At 42.8% G+C, this 14,616-nt stretch overlaps 1 protein-coding gene across 1 annotated transcript in view; it reads left to right on the top strand.

Moving 5' to 3' along the window:
• The window catches only part of RAD54 (DNA repair/recombination protein), a 92,261-nt gene extending 80,685 nt beyond the window's left edge, over positions 1-11,576 (top strand). The window contains exons 12-21 of the mRNA XM_086490842.1: positions 9,157-9,245; positions 9,313-9,445; positions 9,539-9,658; positions 9,786-9,899; positions 9,979-10,062; positions 10,149-10,226; positions 10,309-10,367; positions 10,450-10,609; positions 10,816-10,914; positions 11,000-11,576. Coding sequence (XP_086346968.1) covers positions 9,157-9,245; positions 9,313-9,445; positions 9,539-9,658; positions 9,786-9,899; positions 9,979-10,062; positions 10,149-10,226; positions 10,309-10,367; positions 10,450-10,609; positions 10,816-10,914; positions 11,000-11,293 — 1,230 coding nt within the window. The 3' untranslated portion in view covers positions 11,294-11,576. The remainder of the gene's footprint in view (positions 1-9,156; positions 9,246-9,312; positions 9,446-9,538; positions 9,659-9,785; positions 9,900-9,978; positions 10,063-10,148; positions 10,227-10,308; positions 10,368-10,449; positions 10,610-10,815; positions 10,915-10,999) is intronic.
• The last annotated feature ends 3,040 nt before the right edge of the window (positions 11,577-14,616 follow it).

Below are 14,616 nucleotides of genomic sequence, written 5' to 3'. Positions count from 1 at the left end.
GTGAAGCCGTACTTTCCCGTAAGGGACTTAGGCGTGAAGCCGTACTTCCCGTAAAGGGCCTTCCCATAAGACGGGAGATTCCTGCAAAACAAACCACACAAAGCAACAATTCTCAAAGTGTATCAACACCTTATACCTGTCGCTTCTTGCTCGGAGAATCGACCTCCGTACTCAGTCGTCACGCGAATACTTGCAGTTTCCGTCGCCAGACTCTGCTCCAAAACCCTAGCGTTGGTGCTTTTCTGCTACTTCCGGCCCTCCTCAAACTGAAACGCTGGCTACCCTTTTATAGGGTCTGACACCCAGCAGGAATAGGGGTCCAAAAGCAGAGCTTGGTGCTCCTAGAGAGAGGAGAGAGAAAATCGCGTTTTCTATATATATATATATATATATATATATATATAAGAGAGAGAGAGAGAGAGAGAGAGAAGAGAGAGAGAGAGAGAGAGAGAGAGAGAGAGAGAGAGAGAGAGAGAGAGAGAGCAATTCAGCCCCCTGCACAGCTATTAGCGCTGGCTTTTTTTTATAAGAGCCTTGCTTGCTTTATTTTATTAATAAAGGGGCCGGTCACTTAAAAGTGACCGATCACTTTATAAAATAAAGTGTGAACCTGTTCAAACTTTAAAAACTCACTCAGTTAGTGAAAACAATGCTACTCGGATACATTCCAGGCGTCCCCGGATGCAAGACACGACACAGATGCAATGTAGACACAGACTCCTCGCGGGAAAACATCTGTCCTCCCGCGACCGTTCCTGCGTTTCATAAAAAGCGTCATTGAACCCATCTTTATTCTTGTGCTTGCGTTCTTACACCTACTTTCTTACTCAGTTCGGATTTCCTCCTTAGCCTTCGGAATGCCCCCTTTCTGATGCACCCGTCACCCATCATGTGATGCATTAGGGGCACCTGTAACCCGGCCCTTTCCACCGAACTTACGGAAACTCCTTCGCGATGTTTACCGTCACCCATCAAATGACACATCAGAGTTGTCCGTTCCTGATGGCATTTCCTGTAGCTACAATCTTTTAACAGTTCTTAGTGTACACATTAAAATATCCTAATTTCATAAAAAGAAATTAATCATTAAAAATAAGAAATAGTCCAATTAGCAACATCCCTCTGGCTTCTAACCAGTTGACCTCAATTGTAGTGCTTGGACATATACCTCCAATATCTTGGGATAAGCTGCTAATTCCTCTCGAGTCATCCACTGAGCATCTAAGTTCGAATAATTCTTGAACTTAACCAAATACTTCCGTGTTATCTTTCCGGACTTAAGGGGCCGCTCCTGATGACTTACAATCTGCTCCGGTTGGAGTATTTCTTCTGATTCCTCAACCTCAGGAGGTTCCTCAGCACTTGGCTGACTCGGAGGCGGTCCCACATACGGCCGGAGTAAACTGACATGGAAAGCATTGTGGATCCTTCAATTAGGCGGTAGCTCTAATCGGAATGTAACATCATTCACTTGCTCAGTGATCTTAAACGGCCCATAATAACGGGTAGAAAGTTTTACCACCTTCCCCTTATGAGACGCTTGTTTCTTAAGTCTTGCTTTCTCAAACTTGAGTAAGACTAATTGTTCGACCGTTAAGTGGAGATTCCTCCTGTGCTTGTTTGCAGCTTTCTTATGCTTTTCTTGAGAGCGTAGAATAGCTCTCCTCACTTGCCCGTAGGCTTTGTCCAAATCCCGGACAAATTCGTCAGCTGCGAAAATCTTATCCGTAGTTAAAAGGATAGGTGGAAGCAAAGGCTTACCATAAAGTATCTCAAAAGGTGCTTTCCCCGTCGATGAGTGTATGGTATTGTTATACGCATTCTCGAGCAGAGGCAAATATTTCTCCCAGTCAGATTGCCGGTCTGACACATAAGCTTTTAACATATCCAATACTGTGGAATTGGCTATCTCACTTTGCCCGTCCGTTTGAGGATGACGAAAAATTCAGCTTTGTACCAAGATTATCCATCAAGGCACGCCAAAAGTTTCCTGTCATGCGAGGATCTCGATCACTCACAATAGTCTTAGGCATTCCATGATGCTTAAAGATGTGTGCTAGAAAGACCCTAGCCATATGATCTGCTTTGATCGTTTTCTTGACTGGTATAAAGTGTGCTTGCTTGCTAAACCTGTCCATAATGGTCCAGATCACGTCATTTCTAGTCTGAGTTCTAGGGAGGTCCATGATGAAGTCCATGGCAATACTTTCCCAAGGTTCATTAGGCACAGGCAAAGGTTGTAGTAACCCAGGCGTCTTACGCCGATCATACTTCACTTTTTGGCAAACCAAGCATTCCCTAACATACTTATCAATGTCAGCTTTAAGGCTAGGCCAAAAGAAATATCTTTCCATTGCTAAGGTCATAGGGAGACTACCCCGATGACCCGCATAAGGCGAAGCGTGTGCTTCATCCATGATCTTCTTTCTTAATGGTTCCGCCACACATATGGCTTGATGGTGGTAGAGATAACTATCCCGAATGGAATAGGGAAACTCATTCTCTCCGCGATGTAGCTTTCCCCAAATAGTGGAGAAGTCTGGATCATTCGGATACAAATCTGGTAGTGCTTCTAATTCTTGGTGATACACCAAAGTGATAGCGTTCACCCTTGGGCGCCTAGACAGTGCGTCTGCGACTACATTCTTACTCCCAGTCGTGTGAAGGATCTGGAAGTGAAACATAGACAAAAAGTTTGCCCATCTGCTTCTCAGATAGTTTCCTTTGCGTAAGAAAATACCGCAAACTCTGGTGATCAGTCTTGATCACAAAATCTGCTCCTAGAAGATAGTGCTTCCAGTTGGATAAGGCGTGAATCACAACCGTGAGTTCCTTTTTGTAGATTGATGCATGCAACTGCATACTTAAGCCGTCTGCTTTCGTAGGCCATTGCATGGCCTTCCTGGTTCAACATTGCTCCGATGCAATCGCCTGAAGCATCGCAGTGAACCTCAAATGGTTTCCTTAAGTCAGGCACTATCAAAATAGGTCCATGGCTTAGCAAGTACTTGAGTTGATCAAAAGCTCCTTGTTGTCTCGATCCCCATCTGAAAGGAATCTTCTTCTTTGTCAAATCATGAAGTGGTCCTGCTACATGAGCAAATCCTCGGACAAACCTTCGATAGTATGAACATAATCCCAGGAAGCTACGTACATCATGTACCGTAGTGGGAATAGGCCAATCTTCGACCACTCGGATCTTGGTAGGATCCATACTCACTTGATTGTGAGAGACTATATGGCCGAGATAGTGTATCTCAGAGAGAAAGAACTCGCTCTTCTTTGCATTCACATGCAACTCATGCTTTCGCAATTCTTGAAACACTAAGTCCAAGTGCTTCTGATGTTCCTCATCTGACTTAGAGAAGATGAGTATGTCGTCAAAGAATACTCCCGTGAAAACTCGATACGGGCTGAAAATGCGGTCCATCATGCGATTGAACGTCGCAAGAGCATTGGTCAAGCTGAAAGGCATTACCAAAAATTCATACAGTCCAAAGGTTGTGCGGAAAGCAGTCTTATGGACATCTTCAGCGGCGATCCGTATCTGATGATACCCACTCTTTAAGTCTATGCGACTAAAGACACTTGCACCCTGCAACTTATCAAGTATATCATCAATCCGAGGGATCGGAAAGCGATTCTTGATTGTGATCTTGTTTAAACACCGATAGTCTATGCACATTCGAAACGTGCCATCTTTCTTCTGCACCAGTAGAACTGGAGAGCAGTAGGGTGAAGCACTCGGCCGTACTAACCCTTTCTCTAGAAGCTCGTTGACTTGCTTCAAAATTTCCTCTTGCTGAGCAAGACTTACTCGATAAGGGGGTTGATTGGGAGGCGAGCTACCCGGTATGAGATCTATGCGGTTATCTTCCGGGCGTACCGGAGGGAGTTCATCAGGAAGTGTTTCCGTGAAACAATCCTAGTACTTTTCAATAAATTGAAGACACTTAATTTCTAGACTAGAGAGAGAGTCCCTACTAGTTTTATCCTTTGCAAAAATCAAGTAAGCAGAAACACACTTCTTCATTTCTTTCTTAATGGAGATATGGCTTACAATTGGGAATTGCCAATCTCCTGCATCGGCTTGAATCTTTATTTTCTTACCCCCATGATCAAAAGTGAGGGTCTTTTCCACATAATCGGGAATAGGTGTCATGTGAAAGTGCCATGGCATACCCAAGATGATATCACATCCCTCGATAGGTGCCATCAAAAATGATTCGCGGTCCTTGTACTCGCCAATCCGAAGATTGAATTGTCCTTGCACGGGAGTTGCATTGGTTGTCAACCCCTCGTATGCCGATCTGGATGTAACTGGTGTGCCAAGTTGAGCCGGTGTAAGGCACAAACGTCTGCAGTATCCAGGGAGATGAAGTTATCCGTGGATCCTGGATTATAAAGAATCAATACTCGCTGGTTGTTCAAAGACCCCCAGCCCTTCAGAAGTTGACGCTTCCCTTTCTCCGTTTCTGTGTTTCCTTGAACATCTCGAATCGAGTTCGAGCTTGGTGGTGCGGGTTCCTTCCTTGCTTTCTCTTGCCTCGTAGAGGCTTGCTCTTGCCGTTGCTGCTTTGGCGGGCAGTCCGGTTTCATATGTCCTTTCTCGCCACAGTAGAAGCATCTTCCTTCCTCTCTGAAAGTTTGAAGTTGAGTAGGAGAAAGATACTTAGTTCGCTTGCCAGTGCCCTCTGGCTTCTTAGAACGATCATCGTCCCTAGATGGAGGACGTTTTCTTCCTTGGTCCCCATGGTCATCGTAGACCCCTCTTTGTCCTGCACGGTAAGTGCTATGCTCCATCTTTCTGGGCGTCCCAGTTGAGTGCAAATCCTCAGCAATGATTGCTGACTCCATCATCCTCTGAAGAGTATCATGCGGATACACCTTCATACTCTCTCGGAGCTGCGGTTGGAGACCCGCTTCCAACTTTCGTTTCTTTTCCTCGTCGGCAATCTTCATGAAGGGAGTGACCTTCAGAAGAACCGACCAATACTTGTCCACATAGGTCGTTATTCTTTCATGTTCCTTTTGGGCAAGCCAGTCCCATTCCTTCCGTATGTCCTGCTCGAAGTCAGGCTTAAGAAATTGTTCATAAAATTCAGATTTGAAGCTCTTCTAAGTTCTGGCCTGAGAACCTTCCAGAATCTTGGCTAACCACCAATTTCTTGCCGTTTCCTTGAGGTGCATCCCCACATTGCGTAATTTGGATTTTTCTGTGAAGTGCCCATTGGTAAAGGCGACTTCAAACTGTCTGATGAAGGACAGTGCTTTGGAGATGTCTCTCCGTCCGTTGTAGGTTTCGAACTTGATGTCCTTGTCGCCTGATTTGAAGACTCTCATGCGATGTTGAGACTTGCGACCTTGCTTCTTGAATCGAGGCTTATCTTTAGGTTGATGTAGGGTTATGGCAGTAGTAGCGGCTTCCTTCTTTTGACGAGATGATCAAGAAGTAGAAGTATAATGAGGAGAGTAAGATGGAGATGAGATAGAGATGTCCTTGCTCTCGTCTAGCAAAGAAAGCGCTTTTTCCTGGCCTTTCCTTGAGGTAGGCCATTCATTCCGATCCGAAGATCCTTTGTGCACCTCGGCACGTTCTTCTTCTCTTGGCTCCTGTGGTCTCACGCCAACAGTGTTGTCTGGATGCTTGGTTGCATCAGTTCCATTCGTTTTCTTCATTCCGCCCAAAAGCTTTTGGACGTCTGGCAACAGTAAGATTTGTTGCAACTCCGCAAGCTGAGCTTGCACTTGTTGAAGCTCCTCTTCAACGCTTCTCCCTTGGCTCGACATGGTTCTTCCCGGAATTGTCCTTCTTTGCAGAGAAAGAGAGGAGTCCGAGCTGTGATACCACTGTCACAAAACGGGAGCGTACACGAGCACTTAGAAAATCTGAAAATTATAATTCTTTGCAAACATGAGAGAAGAGAGAAGATCGACACAGTATTGGGGACCAGAAGATGGGCTGGTCCCCCCTCGTAAAGAGTATTCTTTCATTCAGGGAGAATTCTTATACAAGCACGAGAAGCCGGGGAAACCCCTGCGTTCTGTAATCTTAGACCCGAAGGTCGTGCTTTCCCGTAAAGGGCTTGGGCACAAGGCCGTTCCTTCCCGTAAGGGACTTAGGCGCAAAGCCGTGCTTTCCCGTAAGGGACTTAGGCGTGAAGCCGTACTTTCTCGTAAGGGACTTAGGCGTGAAGCCGTACTTCCCGTAAAGGGCCTTCCCATAAGACGAGAGATTGCTGCAAAACAAACCACACAAAGCAACAATTCTCAAAGCGTATCAACACGTTATACCTGTCGCTTCTTACTCAGAGAATCGACCTCCGTACTCAGTCGTCACGCGAATACTTGCAGTTTCCGTCGCCAGACTCTGCTCCAAAACCCTAGCGTTGGTGCTTTTCTGCTGCTTCCGGCCCTCCTCAAACTGAAACGTTGGCTACCCTTTTATAGGGTCTGACACCCGGCAGGAATAGGGGTCCAAAAGCAAAGCTTGACGTTCCTAGAGAGAGGAGAGAGAAAATCGTGTTTTCTAGAGAGAGGAGAGAGAGAGATCGCAATTCAGCCCCGTGCGTAGCTATTAGCGCTGGCTTTTTTTATAAGAGCCCTGCTTGCTTTATTTTATTAATAAAGGGGCCGGTCACTTAATAAAATAAAGTGTGAACCTTTTCAAACTTTAAAAACTCACTCAGTTAGTGAAAACAATGCTACACGGACACATTCCAGGCGTCCCCGGATACAGGATACGACATAGATGCAATGCAGACACAGACTCCTCGAGGGAGAACATCTGTCCTCCCGCGACCGTTCTTGCTTTTCGTAAAAAGCGTCATTGAACCTATCTTTATTCTTGTGCTTGCGTTCTTACGCGTACTTTCTTACTCAGTTCGGATTTCCTCCTTAGCCTACGGAATGCCCCCTTTCTAATGCACCCGTCACCCATCATGTGACGCATCAGGGGCACTCGTAACCCGGCCCTTTCCACCGCTCTCGATATCCAAAGTGCAGATGAGGATGGATTCGAGTAGTAGTATCTAGTTCTTTTGTACCCAGACCTGGTATTAGATTCATCAATTTGTAACAGATTGGTCTCATAGGTCATTTTGGCCTTTTGAAGACGTTAATGTAACATTTTATTTTATTTCTCTCTCTCTCTCTCTCTCTCTCTCTCTCTCTCTCTCTCTCTCTCCATGCAATTATGTGATACTCCAGAAGAGGGCTTTTCATTTGACCTATGTACAGTTGTGTGAGTTCATGCGCGATTGCCAAGGCAAGGGCATCTTGCACAGGTATTGGATTAGCTAGTTGCTAATCCCCCGTAGGTACATGTGAATTCGGAGAGGTTTCACGTGATAAATCTCGTCCAATTCAAAGGGCAAGTAGCCCTATAAGTGTGGGAGTTGGAGGACTTGCTACGGATGCGATCGGCTCGCGAAACGGAACCCAAAACAGGGAAATACAGCCTGCTGTGTATTTTTGCAGGATTAAGGTTTTGGCCCTAAACAGTCGCTAATACCCCCAGGAGGTCCGAGGACGCGAGGGGACCGTTGTAGAGGTGATTTGACACATTTTCAGCACAGAAAACAGAGAATTCAGCGTGCTGCAGATTCTCGCTAGGTTTTGCAAAGTGTCCGTATGCGTCAGGAAAGTCATCTTTTGCGTGGGGATATTGTTTGTGAAGCGTCCTAGTACTGTTTACGAAGACCAAGCAAGGCAATATGAGGCACTGCAAAATGAAGTTGGTGGACAAAGCTCAAAAAGCCAAAGTCAACACCTTATAGAGCATTTCCTTACTTATTCTAGAGATCCACTTTATGTGAACCACATGAAGGTCAAGTGGATGAATATAGTGACGAGACAGTGGAAGAGGGTGATCAACCTTGGGCTAAAAATGAAAGCAAAGGTAAAAGCAACAAAAGCATCAAGCAACAAGAAGGGATCAAAACACAGCAGTTAGTCAACAACAGGAAATGCAACGACTGATGCAGCATATGCAACAAATACAAGCCATGGAGTGTGGCACGAATTCTAAATTCTCATATATGGCAACCAAGAGTTAGTTGGGAATGCCTTGAGGAGGATTCGGCCACTATGGAGTAGGTCCTTTTGGACCTGGTGCTTTTGGCGTATATGGAGCACGGATGCATGGCGCTATGGGCAAGATATACCACATGGTATAAGGCATGCAAGGATATCCTGGTGGATTCCACCAAGGTGGGAATAGTGCATGTACAGAGGAGGCACATCTCCTACCTTCCGCACAACTTTTGGTAGAGAGAGAGAGACACTTCTATGAGCCAAACTCCTATGTCCCAATGTGTATGATCCTAGAAAGGATGTAAATATTGAAGCCCAAAAAGGCATCAAAAGTCAACTGCTTTCAAAATATGGTGCCCAAAATCAGTCGGCCATCCATAAACTTGCCACGTCAGCTTCTGAGATTTGCAGGCAGTTGCGCATGGGTGACGGGTTTGAATTCATAGTTCTGCTTCTGGTCGACCTTTACGTTACTCCGGTCTGGTAATTGCCTTCCACACTTAGGCATGCTGGCTGCTCCCCCCCCCCCCCCCCCCCCCCCAAAACCCCGCGACGGGCGGGTGGGCGGTCGCTATGACCCTTGAAACAGAGTAGTGCCCCCCCATGCAATTGGCCATTAATCATCGATCTCTCTCTCTCTCTCTCGGGATAGTTTGCTACGACGTAAAAACAATCTTCTTCTTCTTCTTATTCTCTCTCTCTCAACTTTTGGTCTCATTAGTCATAGGTCATTTTGGCCTTTTGCAGACGTTAATAGTAGATTTCATGTCATTTCTCAAATCAAAGAAGAACATCTCCAAGAGTGGATTGTGAAAGAAATTAGAGGACAAGGCATGGCACAAGGCCGGAAGTTGAAGCTATAAGGATTTTCACGTTCCGAATCAAAAAAGTTTACATGGAAAGGTTCGTGGAGCCATCCGGTTGAACTTCGGTTGGTTATCCCGTTTTAAATGCTGGTAGATTTCTATTTAATATGTACACAGAATGTCACATAATGTCTTTGTAGAGATAACATTATTTACTGGTCTTGATGGTTGGCTGTGCCAGTAAGTTGTTTTTGTGTTTGTATGTTCACTAGTGATCATGTGCATACAATGATTATTTTTAAAAATTTTACTGCAGCTTATTTATGACACTGCCAAATGTGGATCAAATGCAGCGGGTTTTGAAGATTGCCTTGAGCTTATTCCATCTGAAATGTTCGCAGGAAGGTAAGCCTTGCAGAAAAAAATTCTTTAGCTTCTTTTGGGCTAGGCTGAATGGGTTGCAGGATTTCAGGAACAAATCATGGACAGGAGCTGACGGAAACTGGATCAAGCTATCAGGAAAAATGAGTGTACTTGCTAGATTATTGGAAAATATCCGCCAAAAGACAAATGATCGTATAGTTCTCGTCTCAAACTATACACAGGTAGATTTTAGAAGGTTGGATTTTTAAAGCTAAGGATCAGCTATTTTGTTTTCAAAAGTAGTTATTTCAATGTGGTGCATTGTATGCAAATAGACGTTGGAACTCTTTGCTCAGCTCTGCCGAGAAAAAAATTACCCTTATTTGAAGCTGGATGGAACCACATCTATAAGCAAAAGGCAGAAACTGGTGCAAAAATTCAACAATCCAATGGAGGTGTCTCCTTTCATCCCGAGTTTTTTGCTTTTTATCTACCTACGTGCATGTGGATGTCAAATGGCTTGCCCAATTTTCTTTGTAAAGAGAGTAAATTCAAGGATGAAATGATCTCTTGATATTTCAGAATGAGTTTGCATTCCTGCTTAGTAGCAAAGCTGGGGGTTGTGGCTTAAATCTTATTGGTGGAAATCGCTTGGTGCTCTTTGATCCTGATTGGAATCCAGCTAATGATAAGCAGGTCAGATATGCTATAATTGTATATTTCTGTTCTGACCCAATTTTTCAAACTTGGCGCATTTAACAAATTTTGGTTTTAGGCAGCTGCTCGTGTTTGGCGAGATGGACAAAAGAAAAGGGTGTTTATCTACAGGTTTCTGACAGCAGGAACAATTGAAGAGAAGGTTTGTATGATTATACCATTTTCTCCACTGATCAGCTGCTAGAGCAGAGGAGGATTTTTTTAAAAAAATCGTTCTTCCTTATGTAGGTTTTTGAACGTCAACTTTCAAAAGAGGGTCTGCAGAAAGTTGTCGAGCACCAAGAAATTGACGAAAATCATCCCCAGGTTTTAGTGTTAATGATAGAGCTGGAAGTAGTGCTGGTTGATTCATTCGCCTGTTTTGGCACCTGATATTCAGCTGTTTTAGGGTACTTGGCTTTCTTCAGAGGAACTGAGAGACTTATTTAGCCTTCATGAGAACGCTGAGTAAGTGGTTTGCTTGGAATGAATATTGAGTAGTCCTTTTTGAGTGCATTGAGGAAACCGCTCGCTGTATTTGCATATGCAGATCAAACATCCATGACAATTTGAATTGCAAGCGTTGCCCGTCAGGTGACACTTCAGATTGCAGTGTAGGGGACTCAGCTGATGCTGAAGAAGACACGGATATTGGAGCATTTGCCAATGTTGCAGGCTGTTTACGAAATCAGAGGCCATGGGAGAAACAGGTAGTGTGTACTCATCCTCCTTCACATACCGAAATAGAGTCGGTCACCTTGTAGGGTTTAGCTTAGATGTATCATTCTAAGAGCATGTAGCAATTTTTCCTATTCAATGCAAACCTGACATTTAGAGATATATTTCAAGGTGCTTTTCAAAGGGGCCAAATGCTCCTGCCTACTAATCTGTGCCTCCTCATTGGCCCTATGCCCAGATTGGAGCTCCGCTTGAGGAAGATCTCAAGAGTTGGGCCCACCATTCTCACCCTGGTACAGTTCCTGATGAGATTCTTCAACTTGCTGCTGGTGATGAGGTTAGTTTGGTTTGTTTCAAGGCATGATATGATGTAGCTTTGAGGTAGTATGCAATGTATTTGATGGACTATGGTTGGTTTCCAGATCTCCTTTGTCTTCACCTGCCAGATAGATGGAAAACTTGTACCAGTTGAATCTAATTGTCCAGACATTCGGAAGGAAAATAGTGCTCTCTCAAGAGATGGGCAACAGACGAAAGTGGGGTTGAGGCGGGGTCTTCAACCTATACAAGGACAAAATCTTTTGTCTTGGCCCTCCAGAAAAAAACTTATGAGTAACCCTGGCAAAGCAGCTTCAAGTAGTCACTGTCTATCTACAAGGCCACCCAAATCGACTAATGTACAACAGAAACCCGATTCTGATGATGAATTCATGTAAATTTTTTGAAAAGCATCTACATTCTCTTGAGGTGTTAAGAGTTATTGGGCACTTCTTAGACTATCATTCGTGCCTTGTGGTCCTTCCGGGAGAGATCCATGGTTGACAACAATTGTCGCGATTGGCCCGTCGTTGCACGTAAATAAGGTGACACCTATTTGTGATCTCAGTGTGAACTACTTAAAAGTGTAAACGAACTGAACCAAATGTAAACTAAAATTGTCAATCGCAGGGGAAGATTATGTGTCATGTTTCATCTTTTGAAAGTAAAGATTACACAGCATGTCCGATTACGTAGAGGGCATGTAGAGGATTCAAACCTGGTTGTGCTTATCCGATGTAACTTTCTTTTTTTCTTGGAAAAATCGATTCACATTGTTTGGTTTACATGAGCCATTGATCCTTCTCCAAACACTTGTTGGTTTTGTTTGCTTGTGTACCTCTCTGTACAAGCCATGTGATCACTCATTACACGTTACTTCAATTAAATTGATGTCTCGAAAAATTTTAAGGATTAGAAGTTGGTAGTCTAGTTATTACAATATAAGCATGGTCCTGCTTGACCACTGTGAATGCTTTAACTTAGCTACAAGATGGCAAAAATCTGACCATGAGAGCTTATAGTCGTGTGCACCCCTACCCCCCTCTTTTGTTGTCTATTTACAAATGTTAAAACGATTTTTCTCTGGCTTTGCACTATTTCCTATTTCTTTTGTGAGAGCAGCACAAAGCTAGTTTCCAACCTTGCCCCTCATTATTGTTAGATGTCATGGCTATGACCAAACTTCTATGAAACTTTGGTTTTTTTTGTAGCTTGTTGCCCAACAGTTGACATTTTAGCAGAACAATCAATTTATTGAGCAATTACAAGATGCTAAAGTTTTAATCGTGCATGAGGCAATAGAGTGGCTTTTACTCTTAGGTCTTTCTACACATCCACTTGTGCACAACAAAGGAGGAGAATGTCACTTGGATTGCAAATGGCTTTGCTTTGCAATGGAGTACACAAGTTTGGACTCACCATGGGGCTCATTATTCTTGACTTTGTAAACTGCAATCTTTTGCCATGGTTAGCCATTAGTGAGAGCCATTTGCTATTGTCATTGATTGTGCTAGGAACTCACTTTTGGCGTTATGCCACCCCACACCACCTTCAAAAGAAGTAGCCTATTTGGATGTTGGCCCCATCATCTTTCAAGACCTCCATGCTTCACACGTGCATATATAGTGCATTTTCTTTATAAAGGGCAAGATTAAAGAAGGTTACATTCATATTGTTACATTATCACTAGGTTGATAACGTAACAAGACATAATAGTGTCGTTCCAGGTTTTGGAAAAAAAATTGCAATATTATAAGGATCTACTCTTCTTGGGAAATCCTTTCTTGTACTTATAGTTCAAGGATCAACACATGAATAAAATGAAAAACATATAAAGTCTCATATTTGACCATGGCATGCCTCCAAAGTTGATGTACAATTGCATTTTTATGAGAACAAAAGTTGGGATTTTCATGAGAAAATTTTCCACAAACTTCTATGGATTGGTGATCAAAACTTATCACTCTTAGACATCATTTTTTTGGGACATAGAATTAGGTACAGAAAGTTGCATTCTTCCCGGTTGACTAAACTATTGTCAAAGTTTATATTGCCATTCTCAATATTGCCAATATATACATGTCCTTTAGGGTTCCTTTGGGCATTTCATTCATAAGGAGCCATGGTGTATGTCAATAGCACTTATAAAGTTCTCACTAACAAGTATCTTGGTCATAATTTTGAAGTACTAAAAACAAAAAACAACATTAGAAAATGAGTATTAAAACTCCTAAAATAATTCAAGTAAAATAGTCGCTTAACATAACATAAAAGCGTCTTGGGACATAAAAATGTCTCATTACCAACCTAGTGTTAATGTGAATAGAGTTTGTCTTTATCTAGCAGCATGGTGCCCTACGATGCTAGTTTGATGGATGGAATGGTTGTCAAAGGTGGCCTAACACATTTACCAAATAGGTTGGGGAGGGTTAAATCTTGTCACAAATTTTTGCTTGGGAGGCCAACCAAAAGCAAAGCACACAAAGGGAATTAGAGCAATGGTTGCAAGCCATGGCACAAGAGCCCACAAACCATTTCTAAAGCACAAATGTTCGGAATCCTTCTACAATAGAGATAAGAGAGAGGAGGACATTGTATAGATGCATGATATCTATGCTTGAGGCACGACTCTCTCATCATTGCGAAGGACCATTATGGGTAGGGAGGACACCTTGAAGAGCCTTGCTCTAGAAATTATTGACTATCTATGTGCATGTGGACAACCAACAAGTCTTTGTTTACATGAATTGAAAATGAGGAAGACTATGCTCCCAATAATATAAGATGGTACTCTCATGCCACCACCTGAGTGATAGGGAGTTGAAACATTTCTATTACAAATTTGTAATCCACATATAGAGCATTGAAACATATAGGGTAAGAGAGTCAATAAAGAGACATCCTTTGGTAGGGGAATGCATCCACCCCTAATCTAGAGACATTAGTTTTGAGTATGCTTAGAATCATGCTTATGTGTCATGTGATTTGCTAGAAAGTGTACCATTACTCGGCATTGTCTTTCTCTATTCCCTTAAAAGGCCTCAAAAGAGCATTGAGAAAAAACATAAAACATCAAATTTGGTATTATTTAATTCTTCTTTTCATGAAAAATTTGATGCATTTTCACAGCGCGCCTTGCTCACCACATGAAAGAGGAAGTTTGAAGCCTTGCTCTTAGATAACAAGGGATGGTGGTCTCATTTCACCGTCCAAGAGAAAGAGAGTATTATGAAGAACTTTTCTTAGAGAATTCTAAGTGTTTGTGTACCTGTTGATGATCAACCACATGGTGTGCTCTTACTGAATGGTATACTCAAGCACATTCGGAATTGTACCCTAAGCGACATAAGATAGCCAGCTTGTGCCATGAGATATATTATATATATTTTTGGGAAAATTACCAAAAACCCATGAAATTTGGTGGAATTCCCAAAATACCCTTCAAATATAGCTAAAATAGAGGCGTTTTGTGTCTAGTGATACTAAGCCGTTTCATCTTGAGAGTACACAATACCATCTGAAACTCTAGTTAAATCATCTTTTGTTGAGGGAGAACTAGTCCTTCTATAAAAAGTTGCAAAAAGTAAAGTGTTAAGAGATGTTTGCGAGAAGAAGAAGGGATATTAAAGAGCATTTTAGGAGTTTTTTGTGAAATATGAGGGGTATTTTGGAAATCTCCAAATTTCAAGGATATTTTGGTAAATTTTCCAAGATTGTTATT

The sequence above is a fragment of the Adiantum capillus-veneris genome, chromosome 2 (genome assembly GCF_014529385.1).
Source record: "Adiantum capillus-veneris isolate H3 chromosome 2, ASM1452938v2, whole genome shotgun sequence".
Classification (NCBI taxonomy): Eukaryota; Viridiplantae; Streptophyta; class Polypodiopsida; order Polypodiales; family Pteridaceae; genus Adiantum; species Adiantum capillus-veneris.
The sequence above is the reverse complement of the archived record's forward strand: the minus strand, read 5'-3'. Positions and strand labels throughout refer to the sequence as shown.